The sequence below is a fragment of the Plectropomus leopardus genome, chromosome 12 (assembly GCF_026936395.1).
Source record: "Plectropomus leopardus strain MGB_pleo_1.0 chromosome 12, ASM2693639v1, whole genome shotgun sequence".
Classification (NCBI taxonomy): Eukaryota; Metazoa; Chordata; class Actinopteri; order Perciformes; family Serranidae; genus Plectropomus; species Plectropomus leopardus.
In genome coordinates this window covers 13,656,129-13,680,106 of record NC_142187.1, presented here as the reverse complement: position 1 = coordinate 13,680,106, position 23,978 = coordinate 13,656,129, and the positions used below count along the sequence as shown (strand labels likewise).

Genomic DNA, 23,978 nt, shown 5'->3' with positions numbered 1-23,978 from the left:
CAGTTTGTGGAAAATTAGAAAGATAGCATGCCACAGACGGTATTATTTGCACAAAGTTTATCCAAGCCGAAGCTGACAACAACGCAACAATAATAAAATTATTTAATACGATTTTAAAGAGAACATTTTTTTGTCTTTAGGGTTACTCTCTTCAGCATACCCACAGGAGGATGTTTTTTTCCTTACAGAGTGACGCATCTGCTGGCTCATAGACGATCTTTGTTCTGTAGTGAGTTGTCTGTCCTGTCAGTGCTGCTGTCCTCCAGTGTGTCTCTGTTTGTCTCTGTGTGTCTCTGTGTGGACTGAAGGGAAGCGACCATGGCACCTGCAAAGAAGAACAAGGTGTTTGTCATCGGTGTGGGCATGACAAAGGTAATATTATTTAATATTTTATTGTCTCAGCTCGCAAGACGACGTGAACGACATTATGTAAGACTCAAGGTTAGCATAGTTAGCTAACTCCAGATTGTATTGAACATGTTTCCTCTTAAAAAACTCTCTTTTGTTAAAGTTAGCCATTTGGCCACTGTGTGGAGAACTATAATACTTAAAAATGCGGACATTAATGGGGCTCATATTCTGTCAAAAATCCCTTAAGGTCTGTGTTACAACTCTATACGATGTAAACATTAGCTAGCTAAGTTAGCCCAAAGAAGGTAACATGGCATTAGTTTGTATTTTCAATTTATGTTGGTTTTCTTGGTCTGAGTTATATATTCGACCTCCTCGGGTCTGTATCTCATGCCTGAATTGTGAGTCCATAGTTCATGGCCAACAGAGTGACAATCTGTGCTAAGGGTCATCACTCCAGCAGGCTGTAACACCTGAGCTCTTTAGCTAGTTTACAGTCTGAACAAGTTTCAAGACAAGTCTTACGTTTGCACTAACAAATTGCAGGTGAAGCTATAATCCCATCACAATGACATTTTAAGTGGATTTAAGATTGTTCCATTTGCCTCTGTTGTTGTTTTGTTTTTGATAAACTAAAATGATGTGATTTTAGTGCGTGTAAATCGGGCTTCATGATTAGTGCTTAAAGTGGAATAATGCTGTCATTACCAGTTTGTTTATTTGTGTAACTGGAAGAGCCTGATGTCCCCCTCACACTGAATAGCAGACAGGCAATATGTCTCTCCTCTTTTCATGCCTAAATGAGGTTCATGTTTTAAAAGTCCTCCACATGTGCTGTCCACCCCAGAAAAAAAATCAACTGCATTAATACTTGTGGAAATTTCATCCTGTTCTTCCCCTGTTTTTTTCTTTCTATTTGATTATATTGGATTTAAATATTTTTGAGGTGTTATTAAAATATCTGTTCTGAGGAGTGTGTTGCCTAAAAGTCAGGAAATAGTTCTACAATGATATATGAAAAAGAAATAGCATCACATCTTCTCATTATGAGAGGGTGGAAGTAGAGAATGTTTGACTATTTTTTTATCCTGATCAAAATGATTCATCAACAGTCAACATAGTTTACTATTATTTTTTTGTCAGTTGACTATTCGTTTCAGCTCTTTTTGCAAGTCAAGTTCATTGGCGCTTGATTTGGGGAACTCTGTTATTTAGCTTTCATCTAATGTGATGGTAACAGTGACAATAAAGTTGAATGTTTATTAATGCAAAGAAAGTGTAATTATGTTCTTGAGAACTCAAAAAACAAATGTGGATGCTGATGTTGATTGACGCTCACCATCTGTCGCACTTTTCTGTATTTTGGTGCAGTTTGATAAGCCTGGAGCCCGAGGTGACTATGATTACCCTGACATGGCCAAGGAAGCAGGTGCATATCTTTAACAGAATATGGATGATGTTCGGTGACTCAAAGATACCATATCTGAATATCTGAATATCTGTCAAATGGATCTTGTTGCATAACACAAAGTGTCTATACTCTGTTTCAGGTGAAAAGGCTCTAACAGATGCAGGAGTCCCATATTCTGCCATTGAACAAGCCTGTGTAGGATATGTCTACGGTAAGATGTAGTTATTAAATGATAACTACAGTGTTTTTCAACCTGGATCCTATTTTCTCATGTTTTATTGTCTAATTAGAACAACAATTATTGAAACTGGTCCAGTATTGAGCAAGAACCACTGTAGCCAGCAGCTATGAAACAGGCTGCAATGTAACCACAAAGAAAATTTGCACTATCAATGTATTTCTGTTAAAAGTACTTGTTTTTGCCCCTGACAGGCTTAGATTTTCATTAAATGTGCCTGACAACATTATTGAAAGAACCCAACAGAGATAAACCTTTTTGTTTATATTTAAGATCATTTTTGTTAAACCAGAAACAACCCAGAAATCTCTTTAAACAAAACTATCAGATTCATTTATACAATCAGTAATTCTACTAAAACTACTCTAGATCTAGGTTTTTAGGCTTTTTAGTTTTTTATTTGACAGTTATAGCATTATAATTGAACCGGCAGTCGCTCTGGCAAGGACATGGCTTTTGTACACTGGGCGCCCGCTCTGCCAGGTGAGCTACTGGGCTCACCTGGCATAAATATGAATTCTATCATGTAAAACACACTTTATTCAAAGTCAACAGAAAATAAATAAAACTCCCAAAATCTCCTTTGTTTGTCCTTCCACTGTCCAACATTCACCAACTCTGGTTTGGTTAAAATAATTGATTCACCCAGTTAGATGTGAAAATATGCAGCCTCTATACAAGCTAAAATCACTGTTTATTTCAATGGAGTCTTGCTTAATTCTTAAAAATTCGATTCCAGCTCATGGTCCTTTGCTGCATGTCATCCCCTCTTTCTCTCCCTTTCATGCTGTCAATCTTCTGTCCTACCTAATAAAGGCAAAATGCCAAAACATAATTAAAAAAAAAAGAAATCGTACTTGGTCACAGAAAAGTCTATCTCTGTTTTCACACTTGATAATCTGAGCATGTCAGTGGCAAAATAAGCACTTTCAGTGGAGGTACATAAAACGTGTATATTCGTCGTTACATAGCGGCCTGTTTCACTGCTGCTGGCTGCTGCCCTCTCGCTCAATACTGAACCAGTTTCAAAATTGTTGTTCCCGTATGTCACAAAAAAAAGGGAAGAGGATCAAGGTTTGAAAAGTATCAAACCTACCTGTTTCTGATACAATGTGACTGTTTTCTACATTATTAGCCTTTTACATGTTGTCAACTCAAATAATGAATAGTGTCAACTCTATTTTCTTACATCATTACAATATATGCTCTCAAAACACTCCTGTAATTTTTGCACATACTATATACTCTAAAAGCTTGTATTTTTTTTTGTAATTTTAGTTATCTTAGTTAAAATGCATGAAGGAAAAGTCTCTCATATTGGAATTACCTGAGTAAAAAAGTAAAATAAATAAGGAATCACACCTTTTCCCTACCGTATCCCCTCAGGGGACTCCACATGTGGGCAGAGGGCCATTTACCACAGCCTGGGCCTGACTGGGATCCCCATTATCAACGTCAACAACAACTGCTCCACAGGCTCCACCGCTCTCTTCATGGCACGCCAGCTCATTCAGGGAGGTGAGTTGAGTGGGAGGCCTTGAAAGTGATTAAGCAACAAAATCTTTACTGTTAAAAATGAGACTGTAAAGAGCTCACCATGGTTCCAGTAGACTCCAAAAATGACACATTTTCACTTATGATAATGTATCTAGAAACTTCTTAAACAACTCCTGCAGATTGAATCCATCTGTTATCTAACTGAAGGTGTAAAAACCAATCTTTGCGCATTTCTCATATCTTGTTGCAGGTCTTGCTGATTGTGTGCTTGCCCTCGGGTTTGAGAGAATGGAGAAGGGCTCTTTATCTGCAAAGGTATGGAACTATATGACGTATGCTGTGTGTTGTTGTAATGGATGTAGAAGAAGTGGACAAAATAAAACTTAACATTATCTATGCTGGTCACCCACTGCGCAATCAGTTAGTTGTAGTTCCCCATACAACCCCACTGAAAGAAATCCAAACTATCCTTTTAACATGTCTTTTTTACTGGGTAAAAATAAGTAAAATGTTTGTAAAAAAATGTCTGTTTCTAGTTTATGGACAGGACTAACCCAATGGACAAACACATGGAGGTGATGATCAATCGCTACGGGATGGTGGCAGCTCCAGCAGCACCACAGATGTTCGGCAACGCTGGCAGGGAGCACATGGAGAAATATGGTACGTGCTGAATGTGTGTGTATTTATTTTATTTTATTTTATTTTATTTTATTTTATTTTATTTTATTTTATTTTATTTCATTTTATTTCATTTTATTTCATTTTATTTCATTTTATTTTATTGAGTTTGGACAGTGCACATTAATCAACATATCAGCAGTAAACATCACTGTAAATATGCTGGAATTAGTGCAATTGCGAAATTTCATCCTAAGGCAGATACAAAGTCAGCTTACATGGTCCACAATGGGTGGATGGTTGTATCTTGCATTGAGGCCATGATTTTATTATATCACACTCATTAAATTTTTGTGTCAATGTTTTGATCTTCTTCAGGCACAAAACCGGAACACTTTGCCAAAATTGCCTGGAAAAACCACAAGCATTCCACCAACAACCCGTAAGACAGTGTTAACTTAAAAAAAAAATATTGCTTCAAAATATACTTGAATTTATTTTAATTTAGGTCTGGTGTTTGAATCTGTGTGTCACTATTTATGCAGATATTCCCAGTTCCAGGATGAGTACAGTTTGGAGCAGGTGATGAACTCCAGGAAGGTTTTTGAATACCTCACTCTCCTGCAGTGTTGGTAAGAGCCTCCCTGATTTACAGTCTGTGTCATTTTCTAAAAATACAGTGGTCATCCTGTCTTGAGTGTAACTATGTCACGGCAGAGGCTATCAGGTAGCAGTTATTTCTTGTTGATCAAATTGCATAGAAATTGGTGGTAATTGCTACAGTTCCTAACACCACTGTGTCTATCTGTCCGTTTGTCCGTCCATCCGTCCCCCCGTCCCCGCCTCTCTCGTCAGCCCGACATCAGATGGTGCTGGAGCAGCAGTTTTGGCCAGCGAGGCCTTTGTCAGGAAACACCATCTGGAGAACCAGGCGGTGGAGATTGTGGCCCAAGAGATGGTGACTGACCTCGCCTCCACGTTTGAAGAAAACAGCTGCATTAAGATGGTAAGAAATTGACATCAGCAAAGTGTGTCTCTTTAAAATTCATTTATAGATCTATATAAAACAAAATATTGGAAGTTCAGTAATACTTTGCATTATAGGAGATGAGAAATGTACCTTCTTTACGATGCAGCCAAGAACAGAGATTTTTGATGGCTGAGCTAAAAGAAACTATTTTTGCTTGACAGCCCAGTCACCAGATAAAATGTTGGCATTGTACGTTTATGCAAACTACAAAAACGTTACATTTGCATGTATTATACGTATCATATCAATATTTCTAATGTGACGTATATGAGCTGACTTTTTCACTGGGAGGTGGAGGGGATGGTCGATGGTGTGACATCTAGGCGAGACGCCTGCCAATCTACAGATCACTGTTTGAGACCAACAAACAACAAAACCGGTTGTGATTTAGTAATTGTCATTGCTGTGTTTCCATTACTGTTTAGGCTCGAAAAGTGGGTGTATTCTCACGACCAATTACTGTTTATCCAGCCAGATAAGGCTACCAAAAGCTTCTATTTTTTACTGAGACATTGCTGCTTCTCATATCAGATTGTGCAACCACAACTGTGTATTTGAAGCCAAAGAATGGTCTTTTCCTAAACATAACCAAGATGCAATTCTTTTTATCACCAAGGAAAAAGAAGGCTTCATTTATGGCACTAAGGAAGTGCGTTTATTATTGGCAATTAAACAGGAGGAGGTGGATAGTGCTTTTGTTTTCCCTGGTAGCTGTTGGTACCTATCCCCAGTTACCAAAGAGTATCAACATGTGGCCTTTGCAGTTACTGTTCACAGTAGTGTTCCAATACATTTCTCTTTCTGTGGTACCATCTTAAATGTAATATAAATATTAGTAATCCCGTAATTTTTCATTCACATGACATAAATGAAGAACACTGCAGGCGTCTTTCTGTTACTTGCTTATCTCTGCCTTCTTGTCCAATTTGAAAGACTCCATTATTTACAGTAAGAGGAGAACATTAAATAATAGCATTTGGCAGCAGAGAAATATAATTAAATTGCATCAATTGCTTTCTGATGGCAATATTATTGAAGTTAATGAACCGAAAATGCCGTAAAAACTAAATGATGCTGACTTCTCTCAGTAAATACAGTCAATGAAAATACTTACATTTCTAAGGGCATCACAATGTGAACACACAATATTCCATTATGAAATGTAGAGCTCTCGATCAGGATAAAATGTTCAGTTTTGTCTTACAGTTCTCAGCTGTGGTATCACCCCTAGTGACAGTCTCAAATGTTTATTATATTTTTGTTCATGATTTATTGGAACTTGAAAGACTGAAGAATTCATGGTGATATATTCTCTTAACATAGTTCTATTTAATTTTTTTGATTTCTGTTTTGTCTGTTCAGGTGGGATATGACATGTCTCGAACGGCTGCCCAAAAGTGTTATGAAGCGGCAGGTCTGAAGCCGAGTGACGTCGATGTGGTCGAACTGCACGACTGCTTTTCAGCCAATGAGCTCATCACGTATGAGGCTCTGGGACTGTGTCCAGAGGGTGAGGCTGCAGCTCGTAAAACCCGACTTTATCCCCCAGCTATTTCAAAGGCTGGCTGTTTGAGGAGGAATAGATATGATTTCCACTGTGCTTTTTCCAATTTAATTCAAATTTCTACTTTAAGGAGAATACATAGACATGAAATTGGGTGAGGATTAGGAATGTCCATTTTTCCCTCCTATTGATATGAGTAATTTAATATTAAGTATCTGCTGATATTCAAATTACAGGGTTCATATAAGGTGCTTGAGCTGCTTGAAGTACGTGAATTTGACACTCAGAAATTTAAACTCTTGAATATCTTGAAGATCATACATTTTTTAAACTTGATCTGTGAAAGAGTACTTGAACATAATTGAGATGAGAACTGAATGATACGTTATATTAAATAATGTTTTAGGTATTTGTTTTAACCAAAGAAGCAAAGAACGCCATACAGGCATGACAGGACTGTTAATGTGGAAACTAAGAGTAATTTCTGGAAGAGGGGTTTGGAGCTAGTGAAAAATGGCACCTGTTTAAGGCCTGATAGAAAAATCTCATTTTGTTTGATCAGCTTTATTGACAAATCAAATGAGTGACTGCATAGAGAGTTGGAACCAAAAGACTGTTGACCTCAAGAACTTGCTGCTACACAGAAACACTCAACCGTACTTGGTGACTGACGGCTTCATCAGAAATAGATTACTTTTTTAACATAATAAAAATACATCAGACCAACTTTATAGTATATTTATGATTTTGTATTTATTTGTTATTGGATTCCCTTTTTCATACTCCTTTTTTTTGTTTGTAAAGCACATTTCAGAAACAAAGACAATTCAAAGGACTCAACACAAGCATAGATATACGAAACAAAACTGATTAAAAGGCAATTGTTCAAAGTTAAGTTAAAAGTAGTTTGCAAAGTTCAGGTCTTACTTGCGGACATGAAGCTGAATGATGAATGATGATTGTTTTAATTTATCATTTTGTAAATTATAAATCACATGTTTTAATAGATGACATGCCACTATATATAACCATACCATGCATAGCGTCCTGCAGATTTCACTCTCCTCCTCCTCCTCTCCACCTCAACAGGTAAAGCAGGTGAGCTGATTGACAGAGGGGACAACACATATGGAGGCAAGTTTGTGATCAACCCCAGTGGCGGTCTCATCTCTAAAGGACATCCTCTGGGCGCCACAGGTAAACTGAGCTGCTGACTCTTTTTTTTTTTTTACAATACTTTATTGAACTTTTTTCACATAAACATTGTCAACTATGGTCTTTAAATCACATATCTATCTATTTATGTATCTATCTATCTGTCTATCTATCATCTATATATGTATCTCTCTCAGTATATATAAATAACAGTAAATCACTAAATAGCATAACAATAATAATGATATAATTCAAAATTACATTAAAAAATATACAAAAAAACAAACAAACAAAATAAATTCATATTCCTACATGGATATGCACCATGAGGGGTCTCATGCACATGGTCGGCGATGTATTTTACAATCTGACAATGTACTCCAATTATTCAGAGCCGCTGACCTTTTGATGAAAGCCTCTTGTCATATACTGGAGGTCCATGCACACAATACATATAGTCCTGTAGACAGTGCCAAACAACTTCTACAGTGTCCACTAGGTGGCATGTGTCACATTGTGATGGCCACCTGGATTGTAACTGGGTGAGCCTGCATGTGAGAGGGCAGCAGGTTGTAGCTTTGGCAAACCTCCCCTGTAATCTCTCCACATATTAAACTCTTGAGGGACGAGGCTGAACGAACGGTGCAGCTGACTCACCCAGCCTCTGCAACAGAGAGCCAGTATTTTGTACTACACATACCATTTTTAACTCAAGATAATCCACCAACCTTGTTGTTGGCAGTTTCATGTAGGAACTGTTTTCTCTCTGATGAATAGCACCACAGGCAAGAGGAAAGTTATGTATATTTGATATTAGGTCGAACCGCCCCTTTAAGGAATACTTCAATACTTAAAATGTTGTTTTTTTTCCACACATCTCTATCTCTGTGAAAGGAGAATCAAAAAAGTCAAAATCAAAAAAAATCCAGTTGCCATGCATGGAACTGTACTATTGTGTCCTAAATAGTAATTTTTTTTGTGTGAAAATGTTTGGGAAGTACTGAGCATAAAAGATAAAAAATAGGATGGATAAAAGAGGCTTGGATTATTCTGCAGGAGTTATATTAGAGTTTGTAGATTGATTTTTTAAAAATATTTTTCTGTTGTTAAATGTGCTCCCTGCTTTCTTTAATTCACCTTTTTTTGGATGACTTTTTCAACATGGAGGCATGCAAGTAAAACAGAATTTTCATTACAAGTTTAAGGTAACATGCATAACACACAGATCATTAGATTTGTTACTTTCGGATTTAGATTTCACTTTGATTTATCATCTCTATTGTGTTTAGTTTTCTTTCTCTCTGTGTTTGTTTCCTCATTTCTCCCAATCTCAACCATCACTTTCTGTACCTCATTATTTTTTCATTCATGTCATCAGTCCTTCCTCTCCCTCTGGGTCACTCTCCTGTGCCCCAGTCAGCACTAAGCTGTCTGATCCATGGTGTTGCTCCTAATCTTGGTTGTTACCTCTCCCCTCAGGAACACTGTGAGCACAGACATTGATGGCTAATTCACTGACTCATGCAGGGACCCCATCACAGGGGGTAGTGTGAACAACTTCAGTAGGGTGTCGCATGACATCCAGGCACACTGAAACTACATTGATACGCAGCTTGGCATGTGTTGACTCAGCACGTGCCTTCACTCTTCAGAATTTAAAAGCCTGAAAAGGCTTTTGATCATCAAAAGAGTATTTGTAATCTTCTCTCTGAATTCTCTCGCCTACAGTTTTCCAATTGACATTTACACAAAATTGCACTGATATAAACAAGTCCTCATGGAAACGATTAATAAGAGTGCTGCAGAATGTGAAAGACACACCATGAAGAGGTCTTAACCCTTAAGTCCTTTAGCTTATTGGGATAATGAAGAAATACAAAAGCTCATTAAGCAGATGGGATGAAATACTTAGCTAGCACAGGAGCTGTCCCTGCCAAGATTAGGGAGTTGTCAGATTAGGAGTCAGCTTGTCACCCCTCTCAGTGATGATTTTGTGTTAACACTTGCAGAATGCCTCAGTGTCTTCACCTGGAGGCCGAGACATGTGATAGGATAGCAGCTGGGGCAGCAGCAAAACATATTTTAGCCACCTAAAAAAGAATCAGTACTAGCTTAAGTGTACACTGTATTTAGTATATCCACCACTCTGCCTTGCTGCAGACAGCCCTGTCGATGGCTTCAGTTCACCATCCATGCTCTCGTCAAAGCCAGACGCCTTTGATAAAAACAGTGATTTCAGCCGGCTGAACAAGGGAGCTGCTGGTTTACTGCTGCCTTGATTGAGGGGTAGAGGGATAGTTCATCTTTTTGACGCCGGCTTGGATGACACACTTACCCATAGTCAGTGTATCACCTATGGAGGATGTCAGTCAGCATGCCCCCAGTTTGGAGAAGGAGGCAGGAGTACTCTCACAGAAGCTAAGCAATGTACAGGTCAGCAACAAAATGTATTTTAGCCACTTACAAAAAGTCCCACCTAAAAAAAGTCAATATCATTTTTAATGGATGCTATATTGAGTATTTTCACTGCTTTACCTTGCTGCTTACAGCCCCTTCCAATGGGAACGCTGTTCACTGCTTCAGTTTCCCATCTTTGCTCTGTTCAAACCCATCAGACTCCATTGACAGAAACATTGGTTTTAGCTTTCTGAACACAGGAGCTGCTGGTCCACTGCTGCCTTAACCAGTTAGTTTGTGTTATTGTGTGACTGGTGAATCCGAACTAAAACTTTTAAACTCCAGAGTCACACAGTAACACAAACAAAATAACCGATTGAGGCGGTGGTATACCAGCAGCTCCTGTGTCCAGTAATGTTATAGGGATGGTTCAGAAGTAGCATGCCGCCACTTCTTTGACTATTGATAAGCGCCTCAGAGGCACGTAGTTTTTGTCTTTCTCACTTTATTCAACATAAAGGCCCTCTCTCTGTCATTTTGTGTGTGATGATACATTTTAGGCATTTACTGCTTCATCAGCCATAAATTATTAATGGCAATCTTTACCGCATCCCCCTCTACAAGTCCTGTCACTCTCACCCTCTTTTCTGTCTCTCCCTCCTCATGCTCCGTCAGGTCTGGCCCAGTGTGCAGAGCTCTGCTGGCAGCTCCGAGGGCAGGCTGGCAAGAGGCAGGTCCCCGGGGCAAAAGTGGCTCTGCAGCACAACATTGGCTTGGGAGGAGCTGTGGTCGTCAGCCTCTACAGGCTGGGATTCCCTCAGGAGGCCAGGTGAGGAAGTAGTTGCCAACGCTTTGTACATTTTTCAGTTACAGTGATGTTGACAGTCTGTCAATGTAGTGAGTCCCTGGCGCCCGCAGGGAAATTTGTATATACTGACAAATTGTAGGGTTAAAGTAGTGCTTGATGTTGGTTATTACAATGGTTATATTAATGTATGTTGTGTCTGATAATTGCACAAATGAAATCTCACATCTGACAACTTTATTCAGAAAACCATAAAAGGTATCTCTATAAACAGTCTATGTACAAAACACTATGTAAATGTTACATCATGAGTTGTAGTATAAAGCGCATCAAAATCTACCCAGTATTAAGTAAATCAAATGTGACATAATTACTTTAATTTTAAATTAGCTACCGTATAAATTTGACAAAACAACATTTTGAGAAATATGCTTATTCTCTTTCATTCTGAGAAGAGTTTTTACATTTTTCTTTCGCTCGTTAACATGATAAACAAAATGGGATCTCGTCTTGTACCAGATATATACACAGACAGCAGGAAAATGCGTCCGCCAGTGAAAATATTTTTTTTAATGCAGGGGGTCTCCCTGGACTGTAAATACAGCGTCCTTTCACAGCAGATGTTGCAGCCCAGGATTACAGGAATGTCTGTAGTAATAGTCTACATATTGTAAATCCAAATGGAATTGATGAGGGTGAAAATACAAAGTAATTGTCTACATGCTGTCCTTGAGGACATCGGAGCTGGCAGTTGGGTGTCAGATCTGTGCAGAGCACCGGAGCAAAAACACAGACACATCACTGACAATATAACATCCAAAACACAAGTTTCACTCTGTGGTTTCTGTGACATGAGAAATAATTTCAAAAGCACGTACAGTCATGCCACTGTTTCTATGATTTTAAGAGAGATTTTTTGTTCATAATTTAAAATGCTTTGATAAATAATACTGCGTTCTTCAGATGCATTGAGAGTGAGTTAATTGTGTTTTTTTCAGTTTTTAATATGTCAGGGATGCAGTATGTGTACCTACAGTATAGTAGCAGCATCACTACAGTCAGATATTTAATCTAGCATGTATTTTATAAGCGATCCAGTCTTGCAGGCTCAAAAGGCAGGCGATTTGCTGCAGACTAAAATGTCAGATGTATAAGGCACAATAGATCTGTTTATATATGCTGCAACCATTAAAGTTCTTCTTCATCTAATTCTTATTATTTGACCATGTGCTGTAGACGCAGAACATTGCTTTATTGAATGTTCCTATTCTGCAACATAACATCTAAACTGAAACTTGCGCAGCCTCACATACAGCATGTGTGAATCGGGGGAAATCTCAGACAGTGTATCTCCTTTTTTCACATCATGTTTACTTTGAATTAGATTTTTCCTGTGTTTTTTTCTTCCTTCCACAGTTCCCACATAGGTGCAGCTCCCACCAGCTCAGCCAGCAGTCTGGAGGGTTTCAAAGCTTACCCTGTCTTCAAAGAGATGGAAAAACGTCTACAGGAGGTAAATAAGCATCCTGTTACTATAAGTCCCTGTCACTCCTCAGTCTAGCTACCCTGTTTTTGATCATCTGGAATTAGCGCTTTTACATCCAATTAAATGTCTGGATGTTTTCTTGGTTACCTTTTCTTCTTTTATGTCTTTTGATTATTACATGTTACAAAAATGCAAACATAGGCCCATTTCAAGTGTTGTCACCAAGAAAAGTAAAAAAAGTTGGGAGTCTATCTGCTTTCCCTCTTACGTGCATTGATATGTGTATGGTCCTGAGACGCTCTATGTACAAAAGCAACATACATAATAAAAAGAAGACAGCAGTTTCAGGGCCATACAGCATACACACTTAAAAGCATAGTGATCCTGACCTTCATAGCCAGCAAGGGTACACTGTTGTGAACATTGTCCATTATTTTGTTAAGGTACAATATGTACTGCTATGATAAAGTAACAACAACAATGTAACCATGTAATCTAAAAAGTCTAATCCATGTAACTGGGTTTAGTGTAAACAGAAAACATGGTCGGCAGTGGTAATACATTGTGTGCGAGGCTTATGATTTTGCTTTGACGTATTAGAAGAATTCAGGACCAGTATGTGCGCTACTCTCACTGTTATTGTGGTGCCTTCGTGATTAATGTAGAAACAGTTATTGAAAGGTACGCACACTTTATCACAAAGAACATTAAGGTTACGCTAGACTATATTTATTTATGTTTGGATGCATGTAGTTTAAAGTGACAGTTCATCACAAATGAAAAAACATAATTTTTCCTCTTTTCTTTTTAAATCAGTATAGGCTGTTTTTGTTACCAATTAATATCAGATTTTTCTAATGTTTCATGAAATTATTTATCATTCTGCTCTCCTTATTATGAACGTCCGAACATCCACCACTAACATTTTAGTCTCATTTTTCTCTTCAAGGAAAATCTCTTTATCTTCTAAATCTTCAGAAATCTCTATATGGCCAATATCTATATAACACTCAGCAACTCATACCAATCTAGATGATACATAGCACTACAGGTAAGAAATAAAAAATATGTATTTTCGATTTAGATTTTTTTTTAACTGCGCCTTTAAGGATTTGTTGCATTTATAAACATGTATTTATTTTAACTTCCATAGACAGCCTCAAACCATTTGAGCCTGTGATTTGCTTTGATCATCAGTTTGACCTGCATGTGATGGTGGCTAGTGCTGCAATTGTTAATGCAGAGGAGAGACTCTTTACATTGGTGATGTGCAACAGGAGCTGTCAGCTGTAAAACGTGCTGTAGTGCTCCTGGAAGCCTCATTTTCCAGGATTATATTTGTGGAGTATATACTCTTACTAATTTGAATTCTAGTCACTCTTGAATGCTCACCTGGTGGATTACAAGAATCTGTGCTTCTGAACATCTGCAGGAAACTTGAGTTTGATTAGTGGTTTTAAGTGTTGGGCACATTTCTCAAGAGCAGACATGGTTTGTGTGACTGTGTGTGTGGGTTGTCTAGTCTCGCTGTTATTGTGGTGCCTTCGTGATTAATGTAGAAACAGTTATTGAAAGGTACGCACACTTTATCACAAAGAACATTAAGGTTACGCTAGACTATATTCATTTATGTTTGGATGCATGTAGTTTAAAGTGACAGTTCATCACAAATAAAAAAACATATTTTTTCCTCTTTTCTTTTTAAATCAGTATAGGCTGTTTTTGTTACCAATTAATATCAGATTTTTCTAATGTTTCATGAAATTATTTATCATTCTGCTCTCCTTATTATGAACGTCCGAACATCCACCACTAACATTTTAGTCTCATTTTTCTCTTCAAGGAAAATCTCTTTATCTTCTAAATCTTCAGAAATCTCTATATGTGTGTGTGGGTTGTCTGGAAATGTTCCTGATTTTCACCACTGAAAGGAGCTAAAATGTGGATGTTTTCTTAAAATTGGGAGATTGTGTCACCTTAATATTTTACAGATGGGTTTTGGCAGAGGCTTCCCTTTTTGTGTTTGCTTTTCAATCAGACACAAAAGGCACATGATCACTTTGTCCGAGGAAGCAAATACATACTGCCCCCTTCCTCCAGCATGCAATATCACAGAGAATAAATCTAAAGTTTGAAAAGGCATGTTCAGAATATTTTGTAACACAGTCAACATTTACCCTTTGAAACCTGAGCAGATTGGTTTGATTTCTTTCAGAAACATAGGGAAAAGGCAACAAGCAACTTAACAAGAAACTGCCCAGAAAGTAGCAAAAAATGAGTTAGAAAATCACCTGAAAATATGTGGAAAAAGAAGTACAAAACATAAACAGGATAATGACCTTAAAAGGTGCTGAAAATAGAAAAAAAAATATTTCTAATGTTTCTTCACTGTTTTTTCTGTAACACAATTTTAAATATAAAGGTATTATAATTATAAATATAGTTTTCAATACATTTTCCCCTATTTCTATTTAATAAATTTTGACTAGTCCTCCCCTCTTTTTAAAACTTCTTTGAGTTAATTTTCTTGTCACATTTTACTTTTTAAAATTTTTTTTTTAAATTATTATTTTATTATCATTATTTATTAAACTGAAGTGCACAGAGTGGGAAGTAGCCATTACTGACAAATCAAATTATAGTTTCTAGTTTTGGATTCTGACCTTAAATTTGGAGTGCGGGACTGGAATGTCTGTTACATTCAAGCCTTCACTAAACAAGCTGACACAATGCTGGTTAAGCCTATCACCGCCAGGGAAAGCTCTCTATATTTTATGTGCACCAGACTTGTGGTGTGGGAGCACTCAGTTTTACATCAACCAGCCTGAGCTAAAGCCAGCAGGAAGAGGGGAGAGATCATGGTGAAGGAGCAAGGATTGTGGCGGAATATACTTAGAAACATCCAAGAAAAGTTTCTTGAGTTTGCAAGATAAAAGAGAAACTTTGCATTTGGAAGAGGACTTCAAGTCAGAAAAAGACTCGAAACAAAGTGCTCCTGGAGGAAGGGGAGGTGCAGCAAGCTCACCTGCAGACAATTCCTCTCACTTTCAGAGGGGGGAGACTTAAAAGTCCACACTCCAGCTATAATTACAAACCCATATGTCTTTGATTCAAAATTTTTAAACCGTTATATGTCAGCTTAAAAGCCTTCTTGACTCCCTGCAGGAAGGAGAGCAGCTTGTCAAGAAAATTGGTGGAGTGTTTGCCTTTAAAGTGAAGGACGGTCCAGGTGGGAAAGAGGCAACTTGGGTCGTGGATGTGAAAAACGGCAAAGGTTCTATCACCAATGACCCAGGTAGGTATCTCAAAGAAGATGTTCAAACTCTGCTTTCAAGGATAAATAGCATTTTTTTTGGTATTTTAGTTGCAGCAGTGTCTTCCACTCCTTGGCCTTATTCTCCATCTCCTGGGTTTTATTTTCTGTTCAGTATGACGTCACTGACAGATAGGGCTGTATTCAGCTCAGAATTATGTCAGCTGAATCAGATTTGCTGGTTTCAAACGAGTAATTGATTAATTTGAGTCTCAACAAGGTTCGGTGGGATGTTCAGGGTGACAGGGATAATTCACATAATATGGTCAACAAGCCAAGTTAGCCGACTGAACTATTGCGTGCTAGCTCGATAATGACGGATCAGAAATGTGCAACAGCATTTTTTTTGGCACTAGATATCAAACAAAAGCCAGAGACTCTATTGTATTAAGTATCTGTAAACTGTCAATTCACCACTTCTAAGCAGAAGGCAAAAGAAAACGTTATCTCAGTGCCTGAGCAAAGCGAGAAGTGGAAAGCAAGAAAGGCTCACTCTAAAGCTACATCTGGGGACAGAAACATCCCAGATGTTCAGATATTCTGCACACTGACTGACCAAAAAAAAAAAAGACTACGCAACTTGAAGAATCTCAGTTGCCTGAGGGGCCTCTGACTGTGGATTTTAATCCTTGACTTTCAGGTGGCCTGAACCTACTGAAAGAGCTAAGGGATTCTCAGAAATGTTGCTTTTAGTACACAACATGAGCTTTCTGCGTTACATTCAACAACATTCTTGAACAAATTGCACTCCATGTGCTTTTCTCTTTCTTACAGAGAGCACGCACACCTCTGTGGATCACATCCCTTGCTTGTGATACCAATTGTGGAAGTAAAACATGATTCTAAGAAAAAACAGGCTTGAACAACTTTGTTTGTTTGGCTCTTTCCTTAAAGCTTAGAGGAGAAATTGGTTCGATCTTCAAATATTGATTTATCAATACGTGTTTCAATGCTAATATTCTGCAGTATCAATACACCGGTACCAGCTGCGTTTTCTCACTTTTTCTTATTGTTAATGATTATAACATTTATTCTGCTGTTTTCTGCAGCTTACCACGACAAGAAAAGTTGTTGTGTTATATGTCATGTTATAGCTGTGTTATATTTATCTTTTAAGAATTGTATTCCCTCAATGTCTGTTTTAACTCATATCAAAAATAGTATTAAATATCAGTATTTTTAAGATATTTTGTCAAAGTTACAAAACAGTATTGAGACAAAACTACCTGCAGATAAATCCTGGCTAAAATAGAGAAACCTTAAACCAGAATTTATTGATGGAGAAAGTGAGAAACTCTTCACCTTTTCTTGCAGTGTCGTCAGTTGACAGTATTAAGAAGTCTTGGCAATACAATTAAAAGGTTGAAGTATTATTGTTTTTTGTTCTCCGAATGATTGCGTTGGCTGTCTGGCTTGGTAATAGATAGTTGCAATTCTAGTTAATTATCATTTAAGAAGGAATTAAAGTAGTTGACATTTTAAACACATTTTCAGTTTCAATTTAAAGAGTGATGAAGCTGCTACAATGGAAATCAAAACATGGAACTAATTAAAAACTCACAAAAAAACTCACTAAGCCATTATTTCTGAGGTTACCGTTGCCTCTCCATCTGACTCATTGTTTGGGAAATAGAAAGAAACTTCCAGGGTTATCCTGAGGTGCCCTGTCAACATGCATCCTAGTTTATTTTACCTGTATGTCTAGGGCTGTCATAGGATTAATTTTTAAAATCAGGATTCGTTGCAGAATTTCAATAGTTAATTGTAATTAATCACATTTTTTAAATCATGTTTTCAATTCCATTATTTTACACTACAAAACAGTTATCAAGTCCATATTGACAATGAACGGCAAATCTTACCAGACTGTCTGAAATAGGAATCAAATGTCAGCGAAAAACGGCATTTTTTTGTCCAAAATGCAAAGAAATGTGGCACTTTCCTGTAATCGGAACACCTGTGAGGTAAACTGAAGGTTTAAATTGGACTGCTGTGAGAAACAAATCACGTTTCTCTTGTTAGTTCAAAGACTATTGTGCAATCAAAAATATGTCTGCACTTGACTGCATTGTTCTCCCTCCATCTTAAAGCAATACTTCACCCACAAAAGAACAATTTGTAAATCAATTAGTCATGCCTTGTTACCTTGAAGTTTTGAAGAAAACTTAATCTGGCATGCCTTCATGGAAAAAACGAATATATTAATTTATTGATTAATTGGGGACCACATTGAACAACAGTAAAACTATGTCACGGCATCTGGTCACAAACTGTCACACAACCTGTGCAGTATGATCCACGTCTCATTTATGCAGTCCTGCTGCATGTGCTTCCAGAACACATGCATTTTCATTAAAAAAAAAAACACATTTAGAATTGAAAAATGGCTTTGACGAGAGCATATATAAGCATATTTTTGTGAAAATGCATTTCTTTGGGAAATATTGAGCATACACCTGGTTATTTCTACTCACTGGTTGCATTTAAATACAGTACCTAAAATGTCACGTCTAAGGAATTATCTTCACATTAGCTGAAACTGGAAGTTTCTTAGTCCACTTGAACATTTTAAAAGTTTGTACTTGCAATCACGCATATAATTGCTTCTTTTTAAAAACAATTGTAAATATGTATAATGGGATTAATATGATTATTAATATGATTAAATTCATTTGAAAAGTCCTGTTACTGCCACTTGTGACCATAGCAGTGGGTGCTAGTTCAGAAAGAAGTTGCATAGTCTCACTTTGAAGGGGTTATTATTGAAAAGTTTACAAATAAAGTGTAATATATGTCAATGTGAAAATAATGTGACAATATAAAAGGGGTGGCTCATAGTGATAGACCTACAGACCATTATTACCTGAATCTGCAGCTTCCCTTAACAGGCCTTTACAGAGAGATTTAGTTCATTGTTTAGCTGCCTTGACTACAACATAAATGTACTAATTTTGTTCACTCATGTACCCGTTTTCCACCAAATCAGCTCTGGTTCTTGGACCTGTTCAATTCAGGATTCTTGGAACACTGATGCTTTTTAGCGAAACAGCGCGTTTTCACCTGTTTTGAGCGGAACAATTGTAATCACATCATCATTGGAGTGTGGTGCACAATTCACAACAGAAGTAAACAGTAGTAGCAAGATGACGCATTGTATTAGTATCTTACGAGATTTTGATCTGTTATTACAGATATTTATTTTTGAAAATCAAGCATGCACCGGCTCCTACTGATAAAAAGATGTGGAAGACTTTTACGTGCAAGACTTCGTCCTTTCTTTTCAACCTGCAGAATATAACCTGCCCACTAATGAGGTCACATTTCACACTGTGGTTCAAGAAAAACCTGCTATTTTTTGTTTTAGCCTTGAAAACATTTCTGATTGTCTGAACTAATTAATTTTTGGTGGAAATGGAGTTGTGTTGTTTTCTGCGGCAGTGGGAAGCTGTTTTCAGTGAAACTGTACTTTTCTGTAACTTTTCTGTTCGTACTGATTTTTTTTAAGCTTGTAATGTTCTCTTTTTGTTGAGACTGTGAAAGAGGCATTTATTTAACGCTTTGGAACTGTATGACTGGAAGGATTGTGCAGGTCAACAGGAATTTCACAAGACACACATCACACAGTTTCAGATTTTTATCAGTTTTTACCAGTTGAGGCCTCAGGTGTATTGACAATTTGTCATTGTGCCTGAGGCAGAACTCATGGTCATTTAATGACGATAGGAAAGATTTTATTTGGTTCAACAGGTGCATAGTGGCAGTGAGAAAGCCTTGCAGCACAGCAAGTCCACTTTTTGTTAAATGCTTTCTTAAATGTTGCTTACGTGAAAGAAACAGCATCATGCCTGTTTGCCCCGTACAACATGTTTTTGTACTAATGGAAAGTTTCATCCAAAGGCAAAATGTACTCTGAAGTATTTCTATTTAAAGCACCGTTATAATGGAGACTGACATTTGTTTTTGTAATCTTCTGAGCACATAGAGGATATTTTTTCCTTCACGAGTGCATAATGAACAGCAAATATGCCTCTGCTTCTTTGTGTGTGAATTTATAGTGCTGATGCATATGTTGCGGTAATCTGCTATAATTTTTTTTTTCTTTTAGGCAAAAAGGCCGACTGCACTTTTGCAACGAGTGACGAGGATCTTCTGGATCTGATGACAGGAAAACTGAACCCACAAACCGTAAGTCACTGTGCATTAAGCTAATTCATATGCACTCACATGATGATGGCACATTGTTTACAAAATGATCTGATAAATATGAATAATATAATAATATAGATATAGTCTGTAAGGGTGTAAAGGCATATAAAAGTCATGCTTCGGCTCATACCAGGGTTTAGGACTCATGGTTTGGTGTGAGTTTGGTGCATTGGAAAAAAAAACAATGCATAAGGATCTGTTTTTTTTTTTGTTTTTAGGGAATTAAGTGTTAGTTGACGGTAGTGCAAATGTCATAGACAGACATAATCCTCTTGCTGTGGACTGAGATAACATTTTACCACCTGGCAACTTTATTGAACTATTTTCATTGTAAAAAAAACAAGAACCAAAACTTTCCTTAAAGGCACAACTGGCTATAAAACTGAAAAGCATCTCTTATGATATTAAAAATACTAAAACACATAGTATAATAAATAAATAAAGAGTGTCTCAATTGGGGATGACCGATAATATCGATATTGGCTTTATAATGAAAAAGCAGAATTGGCCAACATACTGATTTCTTCCAAAATATCAAACCAATAAGTTTAAATTTTTTTTATTTTTATTTTTTTTACAAAGTGAACATGCACAAAACATCACCTCTAAGTTTAAGTATTTTTCTTATTTTGCACAGTGAATGAATATAAAATACACTGAAAAGCATTGTATATATATATTTTTTATCTCCACATGCTGACAGGCCATCAAAATGTTATCCCTTGGCTATTTTCAAATATTCAAAACACCTAAACATTTATCATCCAGGGCAATTAACACATCTGGAATTGGATGCAGCTGGATGAGTGTTAGCATGTTTGATGGTTTTTCATTCACATCCTCTACAACGGTTCAGCATCGCTGACACATTGTCCTCAACTTATAAACAACTCTCTGTCTGTTGCTGTTGGAGCTGAACAGGAACCTGGAAGTGGTGCAGCCAGCTCTGGTGCTTCATTTGTGCTCACCATAGTGTGTCTGACTTGCACACAGATCTGCTTATTGTGCTAACCTCAGCATATGTCGCTAACAGCATGCAGCTAGAAGCTTCTGGGGGACAACTTGTGCTTGTGAAATTTGATTCCACATTACATTCTTTAATGTCATAAGGTCCCATGGTGCTCCACCAGAAGGGGCTGGACTTTGCCTCTCTCTGCTTCTATGGTTTAAAGGTTGTGGACCAAACTGCACACAAAATAAAATCGTCCTCTTGGATCTTGTATGCTTTGATCTGGCTTGCTGTGTCATGGGAAGTCTAGAGGACGAAGTTATTCGTTATGACAATCATTTTCCACACTGGACAAATTGGTCAAATTGTGTTGCTTTCCCAAAAATTGTGTGGATCACATCCAGTCTGAGTTTGAATTTTCTGATGATGCCTGCAGCATGCATTCAGACCTATAAGAAGTCACACTCCAATTCACACAATGTATGGTTTAATCTCTCCCTGCCCTCCATCTGATTTTTTTTTACATCTTTACATCATAATAGTCACATTTGTAGATTGTTTGCAGATTGCAAACAAGGTTTTAGAAACGTGGAGAACCTCTGTATATGGCACACAGACCGAGGGGCAGTCTAGCTTACACTAAGATAACTCAAAGCCAGGGGCCTCTATAGTTAGAGGGCAGGAAATAACAGCTGGTGCTAACAGAATAAAAATGTGGAGCATTTTAAAAAAAGAAACAGTTGTAGTAGGTTTCCAAGTGGCACTTCGAGGCTCAAAGCTTTGGTCCTCAGGTGACAGTCCAAAACAATCAAGCAACGATAGCAAAACTAAGATTATTAAACAAGGGAGGAAGGGTAACGTGGAACAGGTGACACTAATCAGAGCAGGTCGGTAATCACACAGGCGGGCAGAGCGTGAAGAATCTGAAACAAGAGACAAAAGGTGAATACCAGAATAAAACAGGAATAACCAGAAAAAGATGTAAAAGATGTAAAAGATGTAACAGAGAGATAAGAGATAAAGCAGTCCTCAGTTAACACAATACATATTTTAGCAATTTATTTTAATGGCTCTCCTAAAAGCATGTTTCCAAAATGTCATTATATTTTGTGATTTTCAAAAAACAGTCAGGTTGTCTGTAGTTTTTTCTTTCAGTGTGTCATAGGTGCATCTGTCAGTCACAAATGTTTTTTAGTAAGTGCAGTTTGATTAAATTAAAAGTGGATTTTTGAATCTTTTCCCTCGTAACTCCTGTCCGCAGGCGTTCTTCAAAGGAAAACTGAAGATCACTGGGAACATGGGCATGGCCATGAAGCTGCAGAACCTCCAGATGACACCGGGCAAGGCCAAGCTGTGAGACTCTGAGCCAGTTCTTTGTCACACTTCACTGGAAAATGTGTTAGAAAACTATTAATTTTGCTAATCAACAAGCTCATGGAACACTTTTCATAAAGTGTTTGATATGCTGCTGCTTTGATATCAGAGCGCACTCACTTGCAGAGTACACACAGAATATTTTAACATCCCGTAATATGTTGTTTAATCTTGTTGACTCATCATCTTTAAGGTTGTCAGATGCTTTCTTGTGTGCAACATCAGTGCAATTTTCAAAAATACACAAACACTTAATGTGCCTCTAATTTCTGTCTAGGAAATTAAGCTTTTGGTTAAAAGCCAATTTTGGCATCAACCATTTTGATAGATCATTTTGTATAATATATACCTCTGTAAATGATAGCAATTATCTAATTTTTCAAAAAATAAATCCTTTACTGACCATGACAACATCTGAAGTCTTTTTTCTTAAATAAATCAATATTTAATATATATATAAATATTTAAATATTTATAATATATTTAATATTTGTGTTTGATTTTACATAAATGCAAAGTCCCAATCCACTCAAAAATGTGTTTTCCTTCTTTTAAAGTCCCCAAATATGTCTGACCTTGACTTCTTTGACTTGTATCTGTGGAAAGTTTGTGACTAATGAGGTGTTTTCACATTCTTCAGTTGAAATTCACCTTGTATTTACATGGAGAAGCTCCCTGATGTTTTTACAGTTTGTGAATAAGGGCATCATACTATTTTTTTTTTTTTTTGCACAAATCCTTCATGCAAATTAGATTTAAAAGAAAATACTTGTGCACATAACAGCAGTTACCCATACACCCACACACAATCTGGCCTGTAACACAGTTCTCCACAAGTTCTCACCAGATAGAATTCAAACAAAAGGATTTTAGTGTTTTTTGGTGTGGCTTTTTTCAGCCTTTGTGCCCTACTTCCCTCTTTCTCCATTTCCCCTCCATTTGTCTATTTATTTTCGAGTTGATCCCGACCTCTCCCGGTTGGCCTCCCCCCCTCCGCCCACCCCGTGCACCTTCTGCCAGATCCAGCCTGCATTCCTAATTGCTCCTATCCGGCCAACTCCCTTTAGCCCACTCCCATCCTGTCCCTCTGCCAGGTGGCCGGCTTGCCAAATGGTGATGCTCAGATGCTGCACAAGCTGCATGGCCGGCCTGCAGCGCTGACCATTAGCAGTGGGCTAATGGCTCTTTGGGAGATATATTAGAACAAGCGCAGTGCGAAGGGGTGGGATGAGGTGAAGCAGAGTGGTGTTAGCTGAGGATTTTCAAGCTCGGTTTGCCCAAAGTCAACTTCAGAAGCTCAGTCTGTGCTTGAGCAAATAACCTCAGCTCAAAGTTTCCCTAAAAATTTAAAGTATATTTTGAACTGCATCCGAATGAGACCCAACAATTCTACAGATTGCTGGCCTTTGGCATATACGTAGTAGATTTGTCGGTTCACATGTGTCGTGTGGTTTTACCTCCCACCTGTTTGCCAACACACCTGTGTTACATGAGTTTATTAGTTCCACCTGTGTCTGATCACCCTGATCTCCTCGTGTATTTCGCCCCTGTGCCCAGCTTTTCTTTTGTTGCTTTGTCTGTGTTAGTCGTCTGTGCTCTCTGCTGGATTCCCTTCCTGTGTTCCTTGATTACCAGTTTCAT

The 23,978-nt window shown here is 37.6% G+C and overlaps 1 protein-coding gene across 1 annotated transcript; it reads left to right on the top strand.

Moving 5' to 3' along the window:
- Nucleotides 1–212: 212 nt before the first annotated feature.
- On the top strand, nucleotides 213–22,748 carry scp2a (sterol carrier protein 2a). The gene is made up of 16 exons (XM_042497599.2): nucleotides 213–372; nucleotides 1,723–1,780; nucleotides 1,902–1,973; nucleotides 3,387–3,518; nucleotides 3,748–3,812; nucleotides 4,034–4,160; nucleotides 4,497–4,560; nucleotides 4,664–4,750; nucleotides 4,974–5,124; nucleotides 6,511–6,658; nucleotides 7,742–7,849; nucleotides 10,880–11,033; nucleotides 12,426–12,522; nucleotides 15,661–15,790; nucleotides 19,914–19,993; nucleotides 22,225–22,748. Exons 1-16 carry the CDS (start codon nucleotides 319–321, stop codon nucleotides 22,318–22,320), a joined length of 1,623 nt encoding a protein of 540 aa, XP_042353533.1. The 5' UTR covers nucleotides 213–318; the 3' UTR covers nucleotides 22,321–22,748.
- The last annotated feature ends 1,230 nt before the right edge of the window (nucleotides 22,749–23,978 follow it).